The 14,691-nt window shown below is 41.1% G+C and overlaps 4 protein-coding genes across 10 annotated transcripts in view; 1 reads left to right on the top strand and 3 right to left on the bottom strand.

Annotated features, from left to right (window-relative positions):
• Positions 1-307: 307 nt before the first annotated feature.
• Positions 308-3,247, bottom strand: cdca8 (cell division cycle associated 8). Its single transcript, XM_058046510.1, has 11 exons — positions 3,167-3,247; positions 2,824-2,910; positions 2,576-2,704; positions 2,400-2,440; positions 2,250-2,322; positions 2,062-2,129; positions 1,882-1,964; positions 1,328-1,426; positions 1,055-1,184; positions 886-972; positions 308-785 (listed from the first exon to the last, which is right to left on the bottom strand). The coding sequence occupies exons 2-11, from the start codon at positions 2,906-2,908 to the stop codon at positions 753-755; spliced, it is 828 nt and encodes a 275-aa protein (XP_057902493.1). The 5' UTR covers positions 2,909-2,910; positions 3,167-3,247; the 3' UTR covers positions 308-752.
• On the top strand, positions 1,317-11,949 carry airim (AFG2 interacting ribosome maturation factor). Of its 5 annotated transcripts, none has more exons than XM_058046513.1 (5): positions 1,317-1,452; positions 3,531-3,765; positions 4,923-5,102; positions 5,186-5,304; positions 6,236-7,982. In XM_058046513.1, the coding sequence occupies exons 1-5, from the start codon at positions 1,431-1,433 to the stop codon at positions 6,274-6,276; spliced, it is 597 nt and encodes a 198-aa protein (XP_057902496.1). In that variant the 5' UTR covers positions 1,317-1,430; the 3' UTR covers positions 6,277-7,982. The 5 variants fall into 5 exon arrangements, 2 of the variants coding, with proteins under 2 accessions (XP_057902496.1, XP_057902495.1); XR_009119196.1 differs by lacking the exon at positions 1,317-1,452 and adding an exon at positions 8,585-11,949 and having other exon boundaries at positions 3,306-3,765; positions 6,236-6,359; XR_009119197.1 differs by lacking the exon at positions 1,317-1,452 and having other exon boundaries at positions 3,306-3,765; positions 6,236-6,359; positions 7,099-7,982.
• cldn35 (claudin 35) lies at positions 6,225-9,488 on the bottom strand. Its single transcript, XM_058046511.1, has one exon. It carries the CDS (start codon positions 7,216-7,218, stop codon positions 6,529-6,531), a length of 690 nt encoding a protein of 229 aa, XP_057902494.1. The 5' UTR covers positions 7,219-9,488; the 3' UTR covers positions 6,225-6,528.
• ago4 (argonaute RISC component 4) overlaps positions 9,625-14,691 on the bottom strand; it is a 22,341-nt gene continuing 17,274 nt past the window's right edge. For all 3 annotated transcript variants that reach the window (XM_058046507.1, XM_058046508.1, XM_058046509.1), the window contains exons 17-19: positions 13,790-13,891; positions 13,387-13,586; positions 9,625-13,221 (exon numbers count right to left, since the gene is read on the bottom strand). In XM_058046507.1, coding sequence (XP_057902490.1) covers positions 13,113-13,221; positions 13,387-13,586; positions 13,790-13,891 — 411 coding nt within the window. In that variant the 3' untranslated portion in view covers positions 9,625-13,112. The remainder of the gene's footprint in view (positions 13,222-13,386; positions 13,587-13,789; positions 13,892-14,691) is intronic.

The raw sequence follows: 14,691 nt of genomic DNA, 5'->3' as shown, positions 1-14,691 counted from the left end.
GGCTCTGTCTCTATTTGGGGCAGAGTTCCAGTCCCGTGTCTTGGTAGCATATGACTCAAAAGGAAGCTTTAACAGGAATAGCATAAGAGTTTGTATGCTTATCTGTGAAGGCCCAAAAGGTGAGGCGTCGGTCTGAACCCATCCAGGCTCTCAAGGCTTAACGAGCTTCTAATTGGCAGTGCAAGGATGTGAGAGTGCAGGTTCTTGTGCCAGCAGCAGGACAAGCTGTCACTTCCTGCCAACAGCCATGTCACGCCACTCGCTAACATCCCTCTGTGCAAACAAAGTCATGAAAGGACAAGGTAACTTCAAAACATACATAAAGTGTTTAATTCTAAAAGAAAAAAATAGTACACAAAAACAAATTACCTCAAGGGGTGGGGGGAAAAAAAAACTGCTTTCAAAATGCATTGAGAATCAGCTTCTCAGCAACCGCTGTAATACACTGTGACTAAATGCTGCCATCTAGTGGCGGTCATCATGAAGTACAACAGCTACATTTAACAGTTGAATGCATTTTGACAACAAACATCACACTTTTTAGTTGGTGTTCCAATCTTTTCTATTTACAAGCGTATGAAACGACATACAACCAACATTTAAAGCAGCAGATAACAGTTGTGACAAAGCCCAGTGGGACACAAACGCCACACATGCTATTCAAATGAGACGGCCCCTTTTGAGTTTAGAAGAGCTGAGGCTCTTATCTTGACTACAAAAAGGTATACCGGGAAAAAAATAAAACGTCAATATCAATGATGAGTCGTCAGTGATGAGATATGACTCTGTTGGGAAAGGGGAGAGAAAGTCAATTAGGATAAAAGTAAAACATCATGCATTTTGAATAAAAAAATAAAAAAAAAACTGTCCATAAATAAAGTGTACCACAAAATGGCGTATGCTCCTCAAGGCTGTTTCATCCAGCATGGAGAGGTCCATGGAGCTGATCTGGCTGGCCATCAGTGGCATACTCTGAAACAAAACATGACAGTGTATAAAGCCAGGATTATTATTTTTTTTTAAAGACTCCAGGATGAGAGAAATGTGCACTCACCTCTCCGTTACCGAGTGGGATGTTCACAACAACTTCGTGGTTGGCTGCCATGACGGGAGAGCCATTGACTGAAATGCTGTAGACTCTTTCCTTGTGGCGAGGGACTCTCACAGCGGGGGTCTTGGGAAGCCTGGGGAGCAGAAAGCTTGAAAGGTGAGCATGAACCGTTCATAAAACGTCTCATAAAACGTGTTCTCAAGAGTGTGTTGCTGATCTGTGTTTACGCTACAGAACGAGGTCGTGAAGAGTTCCTGCTGCAGCCGTCGAGGTTACCTTGGGTCGAAGCGTGGCGTGATGAGAGGAGTCGGGCCCATCAACAAAGAGGAGTCAAGCAAAGTCCTGGCAGGGGTGACCAAGGCCTTCCTGGATGATCTAAATGCAAAGACGGCAAACGTCAGGTACAGACTATTTCATCTTCACGTGTAACAGGCGTGTATGACATTTTAACACAATATTTTAAGACTGTAGGATAGATATATGGATAGATAGATAGATACAGACTTTCTTTATTGCACAATAACAGCAGTGAAATTGGCTCCCGTATAATAATAAATAATAATGTGGAGAATAAATAGATGACATCAAATATGAACAATGTACAACAACAACCACAGGGATAAAAGTAAGGAGTTTTTCACTTTTCGTTACCATTTAATTTTGTATTTTAGTTATTGTATTTTATGTCCATGTGTTCTGTGTACAGTGTAAGAGACTTCTGAGTTAATTCTGGTGCAAGTTCCAACTTAGACTAAAACTCGTTTGTAAACCGACGACCGCCTATACTGGCAAGCCTGCTTAGTCACCGTAACAAGAAAAAACAGTCTTACCGTCTGATGGAAGTGTTTTGCTGGCTGACTCGGCGAGCCTTTGCTCGTTTTGACGTAGTTGGGGGCTTCCTTGTCGTTTTCCCCTACATTGACGTCAAGTGGTTACATACAACATACAGATCCTGCACAGCCACCACTTTGTTTTCCGTGTGCATCAATTAAAATGACAAATTAAATTACCTTCCTCAAAGTACTCGGGGCGATTTCGTCTCCAGAACTGGATTTTGCCCCACCCTTTGTCTTTGTAACTTTGGGTTGTAGACACACAAAAAAAAGAAAAAAACTTAATGCACATGCATTTACTAAACTTGTTCACTCTCAGGTGGACAGTAGTATGCAAATGTGTCCTTCCTGGACATCTGTCATACTTCTCTTGACTGTTTTCTTGACTGTGTAGTCCTCGGCCACAACATTCTCTACAACTGCGGCCTCCGCTTCCCTCTGGGAACGGACAATGGCGATGAAAAAGTTAACAAGAATCACAGAGTAAATGGTGATACATGGAAATAGAGTCTTACCATTACATCATCCACTTGTAGTGATTTGACTTCCTCAGCCTCTGCACAGATGATAAAAAAAACAAGCTTGTGATGTGCGATGTGCTAATACCCTATATTGTCATTAATAATTGTTGTTGTTGTCGGATTTTTGTAGATTTTAGGTTTCCAGTTCTGAGAACAAAAGACATACTTACTGAAATATTCCAGCCAGTTCATTTGCCTGACAGCCTTGGGTATTTTAACGAGAGCCATGTTATAGTGGTTGTCAACATCTTTCAACAGCTGGTGCTTCCTTTCCCTCATTTGAAAAAGTCGGGTTTCGACTGTGAAAACAATGGATAGTATTGTTGACACAGTATGGATTACATGCGGGTATCATATTGGGGGACTTAAAAACAGTGGTGGATGAGCACAACAATAACCAGAACCTAAATATATTTACCCTCGCTGTCAAAATCCTCCAGAAATGCTTCCAGTTTGGCAGTCTTTATATTGTCTTTCCTGTTGGTTCTTTTCGAGGGAGCCATGACTAAATATAGGAAAAACAGCACGTTATTTTAAACATACAAAACAAATCATTCGTGTAATGGCGTAGCTAGCTAGCTAGCTAGCTGAGCTAACTAATACTCGTCTCAACTTCCCTACGAGTGAGCTAGCTACAACCTTCCCGGCTTCTTAATTGTTTGGTAAAGACTGAGAAGTATTTCATGTTTTAAAAACGTATCGTTTTAAATATAATGTAGCATTTTCGGTACAATTCATACATATTTAGAGTAATCTATTACCTGTTATCTTCGTTCGACTTTTCCACTCGGTTGGGTCTTCAAAAGCGTTTTTCAAACCGCCGCGCGGGGAGGAGTTACCATCCAAAATAAACCAATCACCTCGCGGGTTACTAACGTAATTTCCCGTAGACCTAGACCAATAGGAGTGCACAACGTCATAAACTCCGCGCCCGTACCCGGAAATGGTCTACAAGCAACATGGTTACGTTTCTAATTTGATTCTAATATTCGTTATTATTTAACATATGTTATTTTTTAAAGAAAAGCCAAGGTTCCCGTGTGTTCCTGTCACCTCGAAGTCGAGGTAAAATCTTTAATATCCGCTTAAAAATGTTTAAATCGGCACTTCTAACCCTTCATCAAGCATTGAAGAGAAGCTTCCGTTGTGTGGAAAGCAACCAACAACTGTGGACGAAAGTGGTGGCTGAGTGCATCCCTCTGGTGTCTTCCCTGGAGAACTTGACAGAACAGTCGAGGGCCCTTTCCAACGTCCAGATCTCCAACACGCCGCTTAAAGACTTTCCAGACGTGGAGGAGCTGCTGCGTTTCAAGCTCCTGCAAGCCATGGATGTAGTGCTATGCAAACTGCATGAGAAGATGTAAGTGGTTCAGGAGCCACACATATCCTAATGAACAGTTACGAGAAAAAGTTGTAATATTCCGAGAATAAAGTTGTAAATTTACGAGGAAAAGCAGCCATAAATTTTCAAGATTAAAGTCAAATAGTTACAAGAGAAAAAGTCATAAATTTAAGGGAAAAGTCAGAATATTATGAGAGTAAAGCCCTAAATCTATGATAATGAAGTCATAATATTACATGTCATTGTGTCTGTTATGACAGAGTATTAAAATAATCTGAGATTGTGAGAATAAAGTCGTAAATTTACGAGAAAAGTTGTAAATTTACGAGAAAAAGCAGCCATAAATTTAAAGGAATAAAGTCGAATAGTTACGAGGAAAAAAAGTCATAAATTTAAGGGAAAAGTCAGAATGTTATGAGAGTAAAGCCCTAGATTTATGATAATTAAGTCATAATATTACATGTAATTGTGTCTGTTATGACAGAGTATTAAAATAATCTGAGCTTGTGAGAATAAAGTCGTAAATTTACGAGAAAAAGTTGTAATATTCCGAGAATAAAGTTGTAAATTTACGAGAAAAAGCAGCCATAAATTTTCAAGAATAAAGTCAAATAGTTACAAGGAAAAAAAAGTCATAAATTTAAGGGAAAAGTCAGAATGTTATGAGAGTAAAGCCCTAAATTTATGATAATGAAGTCATAATATTACATGCCATTGTGTCTGTTATGACAGAGTATTAAAATAATCTGAGCTTGTGAGAATAAAGTCGTAAATTTACAAGAAAAAATTGTAATATTCCGAGAATAAAGTTGTAAATTTACGAGAAAAAGCAGCCATAAATTTTCAAAAACAAAGTCATCTAGTTATGAGAAGAAAAAAATCATAAATTTAAGGGAAAAGTCAGAATATTATGAGAGTAAAGCCCTAAATTTATGATAATGAAGTCATAATATTATATGTCATTGTGTCTGTTATGACAGAGTATTAAAATAAATTGAGATTTCGAGAATGAAATCAGAAATTTATGAGGAAAAAAAATCGTAATTTACGAGAATAAAGTCGTAATATTTTATGTGACATTTCAGTTTATTAATGTGATTGTAGTTTGCAGTGGCATAATGATGACCGGGCCAATTACATACAACATAAATGAACCTTTGTCATTTTTCCCATAGGGCTTCACTCCAGTCGGTGAGAGATGCCATTAGCAACCAGGTCTCAACAGTCGTCCATTTATACGAGCAGAACGCAGACGGTCTGGATCTTCCGACTGTAACCGAGCGCTCGGACATCATCCCATCAGTCGCTGACATGCTGGAGTGGTTGCAGGATGCAGAACGTCACTATCAACAACAGTATCCTTGTTTAGGATTTGCATCAATGTGGTGTTGGTTGTTGTTGGGTTTTTTTCGTATCATTCCTCAACTCCTGTGTTCAGATTCTTGAGAAGGAAGACTCTTCTCCGCACGTTAAGTACAGACAACCTATCCCTTGTGGAATCTTCTGCTAAAAGATGGAAAGACATGGACACTCCCACTATGGAAGATCACATCACAGGTGAATATCCATCAGTGGTCACTTGAATAGTTATTTAATGAGCTTATACTACACCACCAACTCACAAACAGCTTCAAATTCATGTAGTGGTCAACTGCAGGCCACATTTTTGTATTGTAATTTAATTATGTAACAGCAGAGGTCGCTGTTTCACCTGGAAAAAGTAGCAGGAATACTGTAAAATGTATTTTTTTTATTCTTACTTATATATATTACATTGATAAGAATTTAGTTTAATATACTTGCATTTAGGGCTGCACGGCTAGGAAACCCGGGTTCAATTCCACCCTCGGCCATCTCTGTGTGGAGTTTGCATGTTCTCCCCGTGCATGCGTGGGTTTTCTCCGGGTATTCCGGTTTCCTCCCACATTCCAAAAACATGCTAGGTTAATTAGCGACTCCAAATTGTCCATAGGTATGAATGTGAGTGTGAATGGTTGTTTGTCTATATGTGCCCTGTGATTGGCTGGCGACCAGTCCAGGGTGTACCCCGCCTTTCGCCTGAAGACGGCTGGGATAGGCTCCAGCACCCCCCCCCCATGACCCTCGTGAGGAAAAGCGGTAGAAAATGAATCAATGAATAACATTTTAAGAATTTGGTTGTGAAAATGTAATATGGGAATAAAGGTGTCCAAAGTGTACCCCGGGGGCAATTTGGTTGCAAATTTGATTTAAATTAAAAAACAAAAAATCAGCTCTCGGCATATGTTATATGTTATAATATAACATTTTAAGAATATTTATAACACAACAAATAATAACATTTTGGGAGGATAAGCGGTAGAAAACGAATGAATATTTGCATTTATGTATTATATATTATGGGTTTTTGACATTCACCTTAATGTCAAAATATTTTAGGAAGCGCAAACAACATACTTTAAATAAAGTTAAGTAAGCAGATGTACTCACAGCTTCTTTCTTATTTCAGATACACTTTGCAAAGTGTTCTTCTTCATGGAGTCTTGCTAAGTTGAAGAAAATGGACTGAAGAAACGGTGTTAGAAAAGGAGCTGCATGATTGGATGGACAAAGTTCCCAAGCTGTATATTTGGGTAGTTCACACACACAATGATCAGAACAGTTGCAGTACATCCACACCTACACAAACATTTGTTGTGCTGTTAAAATCATGAGGATAATAAGTCAATTAAATACATCAATCAGGCGAAATATGTGAATTCAAATATTAATCATGGTAACTAACTAAAAAGTGCTGTCCCCCTACACGTACTCTTTAAGTGGCAAACTGTTGGATGTGATGGATTTCGGTAGATTTGGAGCAGAAGCAGGTGAGTTAGCAAAGCTGCGGCCCACGTACCCCCTGCGGTACCCGCCCCCACTCTCCATAAGGGGACACGTGCTGCTTAACACGGCTCCGCTTATCATTAAAATAACCGCAGCAGCCCACCCGAGGTAAATAGCCTGACCTAGCTCTCGTTTATGCATCACGGGAATGTTGGGGTTGTAGAAATCCTGCACGACGGTGTTAGCGGTCCAGGACACAGGAATGAGAACACACAGTCCAGTCAGGATGAAAAGAATCCCGCCGGAAAGCGAGATTGCCGCCTTGGCTTGGCGGTCATCTCCGGCGCAGGTGGTGCACTTCATTCCGCAGCAGGACACGGTGCAGGAGAGCCAGCCCATGAAAATGGCCAAACACATGAGAGCGCGTGCGGCCTGGATGTCAGGCGGCAACGCCAGCATGGAGTCGTACGTCTTACACTGCATGTGACCCGTCGTCTGGTAGATGCAACTCATCCAGATTCCTTCCCATTTGATTTCCGATGTCAGGATGTTGCTGCCGATAAAGGCCGACACCTTCCACTGAGGCAAAGCGGTGACGGCGATGGCCATGATCCAGCCCGTTACGGCACAGGTGAAGCTGATGAGTTGCATGCCGGTGTTCACCATGACGACACCAACGGATGATGATGATGATGATTAAGTCCACTTTATTTTCTTTTCCTGAATTAATCGATCCCACTTTCTCCTGATAACAGACCCCACTCACTTTCTCCTCTTTCTCATTCCGGAGCTTGACTCAATACATTATTGAGTAGCCAGTCGCTGTGCAGCCACCTGTGACCAGTAGAAGCCCGAGTCCAGGTCCAGGTCTGAAATAGAGTTCGGTATTTCAAGTTTCAAGCCAAAAATTACAAAAAAAAAAAAAAAAAATCCTCCAGAAAAGAAGCTATCTCCACTGAATCCATTGAACGATGTGGACAACAAGCACTCAGGGATCCGAGCCTTGATGAATCCACTTCAGCCGCTTGGCTTTACCCTCCCCCCCCTTGCTCACAGGAGGCAGCACTGAACACCCCCCAAAAAACACACAGATGCTGAGGGTGGGAGGAGAGTAAGAAGGGGGTAACAAAAGGCAGGCAGGAATTGATACATGGGCATCGAACAGTTACCATTCGTGGATCACTTAACACAAAGACAACATAACATTGTCATTACAGTTTTACCCTTGTACTATGTTTATTTGGTTTGAGCTTTTCACTTTCTATTTTCTATGACAGCATCACCCAGGAAGTGATTTTGCTCTTTATTTTGCTCGATGTAATGGTATTGTTTATTCAATATAAATCACATTTAATAACGGTTTTATATCTCACCTGCATTATGTACTCTAAAACCTCAACATGCTAATGAATTAAACATCATGGCGCCAAGATCTGTTTCAGGTTTCCTTTCTCCTGTGGCTCTGCTCTGCTTGCCTAGGTAACAGTGGTCATGACAACAAGTTGGGACAACGGAAGCAGGACGGGAACGCAAGGGGTCGTGGTGGGGGGGATGGTCATGTGATGCAGGACAGTAAACATATTTATTTGACGCGGGGGTTTCGAACTGCTTATTGCATATTGCACTGCTTGTTATTGGTTGTTAAAATACAACAGAAAAAATAATGCCGCCAAATAATGTCAACAAAGGTAATCAGTCACACTTTCTTGTCACAATGATTGACAGCAAGCAGCAGAATTAGCAAATAAAATGGCTGAATTCACCAACTCACCTCTTAGTCACTGTTGGTGTAATGGTATAGCTGCTGCCTTTTAAAGCAGAGGGCATGGGCTCCGATATCAAACAATTTGGCCCGAGCCTGTAAAGTCACATTAATACGCATAGATGTCAAATCACAATTACAGTAAAGTTACAAATAATATATATGCCCATATATGGATAGATGGATATGCAGTATTACCTTGTTTCTTTCCAGACCCGACTGTGATAACTGAAGTTAATTCATTCATTTTCTGCTGCTTATCCTCACTAGGGTCACGGGGGGATGCTGGAGCCTATCCCAGCTGTCTTCAGGCGAGAGGCGGGGTACACCCTGGACTGGTCGCCAGCCAATCACAGGGCACATATAGACAAACAACCATTCACACTCACATTCATATCTATGGACAATTTGGAGTCGCTAATTAACCTAGCATGTTTTTGGAATGTGGGAGGAAACCGGAGTACCCGGAGAAAACCCACGCATGCACGGGGAGAACATGCAAACTCCACACAGAGATGGCCGAGGGTGGAATTGAACCCTGGTCTCCCAGCTGTGAGGTCTGCGCGCTAACCACTCGAGTATATACTCAAGTATGCTTCCTTATTCATTAATTTAATGGTTTTATGAAGGGCATAGAAAACCTGTTTGAAAGCTGTTCTAAATGTCATTAGAGACCTCTAGACATGAAATAGCACCCCTATAGTCACTTTTACACTTGCATTACCCAATACAGCACACAGAAGAGACAAGTGGCAAATGTCTCTAATGTAACATTCATTCATTTGCTACCGCTTTTTCCTCACAAGGGTCGCGGGGGGTGCTGGAGCCTATCCCAGCTGTCTTTGAGCAAGAGGCGGGGTACACCCTGGACTGGTGGCCAGCCAATCACAGGGCACATATAGACAAACAACCATTCACACTCACATTCATACCTATGGACAATTTGGAGTCGCCAATTAACCTAGCATGTTTTTGGAATGTGGGAGGGCATGCATGGGGGAGAACGAGGAGAACATGCAAACTCCACACAGAGATGGCCGAGGGTGGAATTGAACCCTGGTCTCCTAGCTGTGAGGTCTGCGTGCTAACCACTCAAGTATGTTTCCTTATTCATTAATTTAATGGTTTTATGAAGGGCATAGAAAACCTGTTCTAAATGTAATTAGAGACCTCTAGACATGAAATAACACCCCTATAGTCACTTTTACACTTGCATTACCCAATTCAGCACACATAAGAGGCATATGGCAAGCGGCAAATGTCTGTAATTTAACATTACTGGCAAAAATAATAGAAAAACGCAATCAATGTTAAAGGCATAAAATACCAATTTATTACTTTGCACATTAACACAAGAGTTCCCTGCAGGCTAAAACAAAAAATGTATTTGAGCATTTCTTATAGCAATACCATGTGAATGGCCCAATGCAAGGGGGCGGGGTCTATAACATGCTCCACCTCTACTGCTCAAAAAGAATCGGCGCTCCATTCATCGAATTGAAGCATTCCGATCCTTTGTATTGCTATTAAAGAACAAAAAAAATGTAGAGCAGAGCTAAAAATGACCCCCCTCAAAAAAAAAGACATTTTCATAAAATACTCCTTTTAAGATAGTGATATATCAAAGTGTAAGGAATTTTAAAGTTTTTTTTTTTTATTTCATGCTCTCCCCATTGGGATAGAAATAACTTTAGTTAAAGAGGTAACTCTTTTGTGATTTTTTTTTTAGTGAGGGTTGCCGTAAAGACAGGAGAGACTCGGAGAGAGACCCCTGCACCAGAAAAAAGGAGGCTTGGCCCACAGGTAGAAACCAGGAAGAAGGAGACAATATGGACGCTCACTTATACTGAGGCCTGGCAAAGAGGAGATGGGTTTGGGGTTTGATCTTCTTACGGGTCCGTGTCCGAAGAAAGTACCTCGTTTTGAATTTGAACACGACCTGAAGATCAGACCCCCCTGCACCTCTTTGTCAGACGCTAAAAATTACTGACATTTGTGTGGGAATCTTTAAAAAACACATTAAAAGAGATTGATAACAGATATTGCTAGCCTAAACAGTCCCAACAAAGTGATAAACATTTACACCAAAAAAACAACCTTTATACTTTTTCTTTATCATTATAAATATGATTCCAAATTTTTTTTTCTCTTTTTTTTTGTTTTTGTGTTAATAGTCTGGCATGCAGGCGAGCAAAGATAAAGAAAATCACCTAAAAGCCTACGTAACTATACCACCAAATGCACATCCCCACTGATTGATACAAGCAAATTAAAAACACATGAAAAAAAAATATACAGGGACAACAGCAGAGCAATTCATAAAAAAAATAAAAATAAACCACAATGCTAAGAGTTACAGCTTTGTCTTTCCACATTTTTGACAGTAGAACTGGGTTATATATTGCTTTGCGCAAAAAAAAAAAAAACCACAATGTAGTTTTTTTAAATCAAACTGGAGCTTCGATTCTGCAGATCAGATGAACATGAAACCACTTTTGCTTCGTAAAAAAAAAAAAAAAAAAAAAAGACAAGAGTGCACGTGATGGAGACGTTTATCGCATGCAGTGATGTGGACAACGCCAACGCGCACGCCTTCGACAGGTAAGCCGCTCAAACTCATTCATAATAAACCTGCTGCTTTACGGGTGGTTTATTACAAAAGGGTTTTTACGTCGAGCTGTGCCCGCCTGACGAGGCGTGAACGTCGACACTTTTCCCCTCCGACGCTCGTCTATCCAAAAAAATTAAAAATAAAAAAAAGTTTGTGCAACTACCGGAGGCAAGAAGTGATTTTATGAGTGTTTTTGTGATTGTTCGTTCAATCCAGTGTTAAAAATTCATAATAACAATAAGAAAAACACTTAGATAGTAAAGACTTTTAAAGAGGGGGTATACTTGAAAATACACACAGAGTAATAATAATAAAAAAAAAGGTTAGGAAATTGATCTCATCACCCTATCGCAGACCGCTTAAAAAAAAAAAAATTGCCCACTCTAGCTTCACTACAAATACGATCCCTGATTGTCTCCATCTGTCTGGTGAAAAACCAGCAGAGTGACACACACAGGCAGATCTGTTGTATCACTCTGGAGTGCTACACAAACGCCCCCACAATCGTCCCTGGACCAACAAAAAAAAGGAAGCATGAGTTTCATCCATCCAGGAGGGGGGGGGGTCTTCTCGCCATTAGCTGGGATGCTACAAAAAAAAAAAAATTCCACCCTTCTCCCCCTGACCGGCAGCCCATAAACTTACTACTTCTGAAAGGCTCACGCTTAAAAACATCTCAAAATCACAATAGTTACAACAACGATAACAACAACAACGACAATAGCACTAGATTCTAAACAACAGTTTTTAAGATAACCACAAAACGTCTTTATATTAAAATTTTTACAAATCTGCTTTGTTGATTCGTATGTATAAATGCATAAAGGTTAATAATAAGAGATCGAGAGTGCCCTCTGTTGCTTGCCTCGCATCCCGGGTCAGTGCAATGAATTGGCCAGTATTTGCAAAAAAAGGAGACCTATAAGATAGAAAAGGAAAACTAATCCGGTTTGTGGGACCTTGAAATGACTTAAAAAGGTCAAATGTCCAGCAGTACGATACTACTAAAAATATAAAGATCAAACACTGCTTTTAAATAACCTCACTGCTACATCACAACCAGAATTTCATCAAGCCAAACCGCTAATTATTGTCAACGTGTAACTAAAAAGGATTTTCGATTTCAATTCATAAATCGACCCAGGATTGCTGGAAATAGCCACGGCCGGTTTAAAGTCTCTCAAAGCTGCTCTAGAGATGTAAATATATACGTTTATATGTACTGTATGTGTGAATAGAAAAAAAAAAAAAAACAACAACAAATGAGGCATTTACAGCAGTTATCTCCTCAATTTCCCTTTACAATTCAGTGGCCTGCCATGAAAGCACGTGCACACGCACAAACAAAAAAGGTACACGTATATACAGAGATACACAATCACACACACACACACACACACACATACGCTCACTTGTATACACTTTCGTAAAAGATGGGAGGAAAGTGTTAATGGGTATGGGACACCCAGGTCACCTCATTTTGTAAAAGACTGAAGGAGAAAAAGGTTAAAACACACGCTCATAAAAAGGAAAAAATATAATATATATATATTTATATATATATCATTCTCAAAAGGTCAGCCCCCCCCCTCCATCTCTTCATATGAGTTCCCTCCCGACCACCCAATAAAACCCAAGACCTTGTGACAGATTTTTGCCCTGATGGGCTTTGAGGTAAAAAGTAGATCAGAGTCCTGCTTAGCTGGGAGAGCGAAATCGGTGCGTAAGAAGAACACTCCATTTGCTCAGTGTATGTTTAAAAAAAACACGAGTGCAGACATTCAAGATAGAAAAAAAAAAAAAAAAATTAACACAACAAAACGCAAAAAAATAATGGCTCAATTAATAGTATGCGTGTTATGGTTGGTTTCATTTTCTTCTGTGCATTGGAAACCCCTACGGTTTGCAGTGCTCGATTGCTGGTTTAAAAAAAAAAAAAAAAGGCGGCTAGACGAGGGAAAACGCCGGATAAAGAGAGCTTATTCCGTTCTAAAAGCTACTACCGGACGTCAGGGACACGGCGGAAAACCCCCCGTCAAAGAGCCGCTTTGGTGCAGATTTTTGGAAATATGAAAACGCGAGTACAGTAAGAAAGATGAGACGAGAAGGAAAAGAAGAGAGAGAGAGAGACTGGCAAATGATAAGAGACAGGATGTGGAGGAAGTCCACGTGTGTCAACTGGCGAGTTCAGGCGAAGTACATGGTGTGCTGGGTGTCATAGTGGATCTGAACCGCCTTGGCCAAAGCCTGAGGGTCGCGACCGTTACTCTGGCCGGACACATGGCTGCCCTCAGCGCTGCAAAACAAAACAAGGTCGGTTTGGGTTGTTAGCGGTTATCCATTATGGGCCAATTCTAGTACTAAAGAACCCGATGGACCAGGACTTGAGTTGGTCTTTTCAACATAAACTGGTTCCGTTTCAATTATAAACACCGACTGGGTCGACTTCATGCTTCCTTACCTGTCATGGTCTTTGTCCACTAGATGGTATCGGGCACGGAAAGCCACCAGCCTGGCGTAGTAAGCCGGTGCCGGGATGGAGACGGAGCGCGTGCAGCGGACGTATGTGTGGCACAGCTGGTAAGTGAGGAGCTGCAGTTCGTCGGCCGTGAAACAGTTGTCATCCCACAGGACGTGGTAGTGGGACGGACGACTGGTTCCCTGGAGGAAAATGTGGAAGTAAGTAAATTCAATCGCTAAAAATGTTGCATATCAATAAATGAAATTCAAAAGGAAGCTAATGATTCCATTGCATTATAAATGACTTATGCCAAACCACACGTTTGCTTCAATTGCCTTTCAATAATGAATGTACTCTGAAGTTCACTTTAAGAGAATCCTCTACAAAAAGTACTGTCTCACACCTGAATCCCAGCATGGCTGCACAGATAGAAGTCAAACTCGGACGGATGTGTAATGGTGCTATCCACAGTGGTGCCAGCTGGGACGTTACCACTCTTCCCAACCTGGAAAGGAACACAGGCAAGTTTAAAAAACCATGTGTAAAAAAAAAAAGTACTATAAGTTGTTCTTTTGTTTCAATAGTTTAACTGATCCTGGGGTTTGTTGTTAGGTGTGGCTTATATAAAAAAAATTAGGACTAAGGATCGACCGATACATCGGCCGGACGATATTTACGTTTTTTACTTGAATCGGTATCGGCCGATACACGCGTGGGTTCGCCGATATATTTTTCCGCCGCATGATTTACAGACAGGCATCAGCCGGGCATCTATGTGTTGCAAAGGACCCCGCAACAGTCATCATATCGATGAAAGATAAAACTTACACTACGACAGAAATGTTTTGCACATGGTTGAATATTTATTCGGGCGGCACGGCGGTGTAGTGGTTAGCGCGCAGACCTCACAGCTAGGAGACCAGGCTTCAATTCCACCCTCGGCGAATCTCTGTGTGGAGTTTGCATGTTCTCCCCGTGCATGCGTGGGTTTTCTTCAGGTACTCCAGTTTCCTCCCACATTCCAAAAACATGCTAGGTTAATTGGCGACTCCAAATTGTCCATAGGTATGAATGTGAGTGTGAATGGTTGTTTGTCTATATGTGCCCTGTGATTGGCTGGCCACCAGTCCAGGGTGTACCCTGCCTCTCGCCCAAAGACAGCTGGGATAGGCTCCAGCACCCCCGCGACCCGGTATCGGCATTGACCCGAAAAAAAACATATCGGTCGATCCCTAATTAGGACTGTCAAAAATAGCACATAACAGTGGTAACTAATTTATTCATTAATTATGTTACAATTTATAG

Source organism: Doryrhamphus excisus, chromosome 14 (assembly GCF_030265055.1).
Source record: "Doryrhamphus excisus isolate RoL2022-K1 chromosome 14, RoL_Dexc_1.0, whole genome shotgun sequence".
Classification (NCBI taxonomy): domain Eukaryota; kingdom Metazoa; phylum Chordata; class Actinopteri; order Syngnathiformes; family Syngnathidae; genus Doryrhamphus; species Doryrhamphus excisus.
This window is presented reverse-complemented; position numbering and strand designations above follow the sequence as displayed.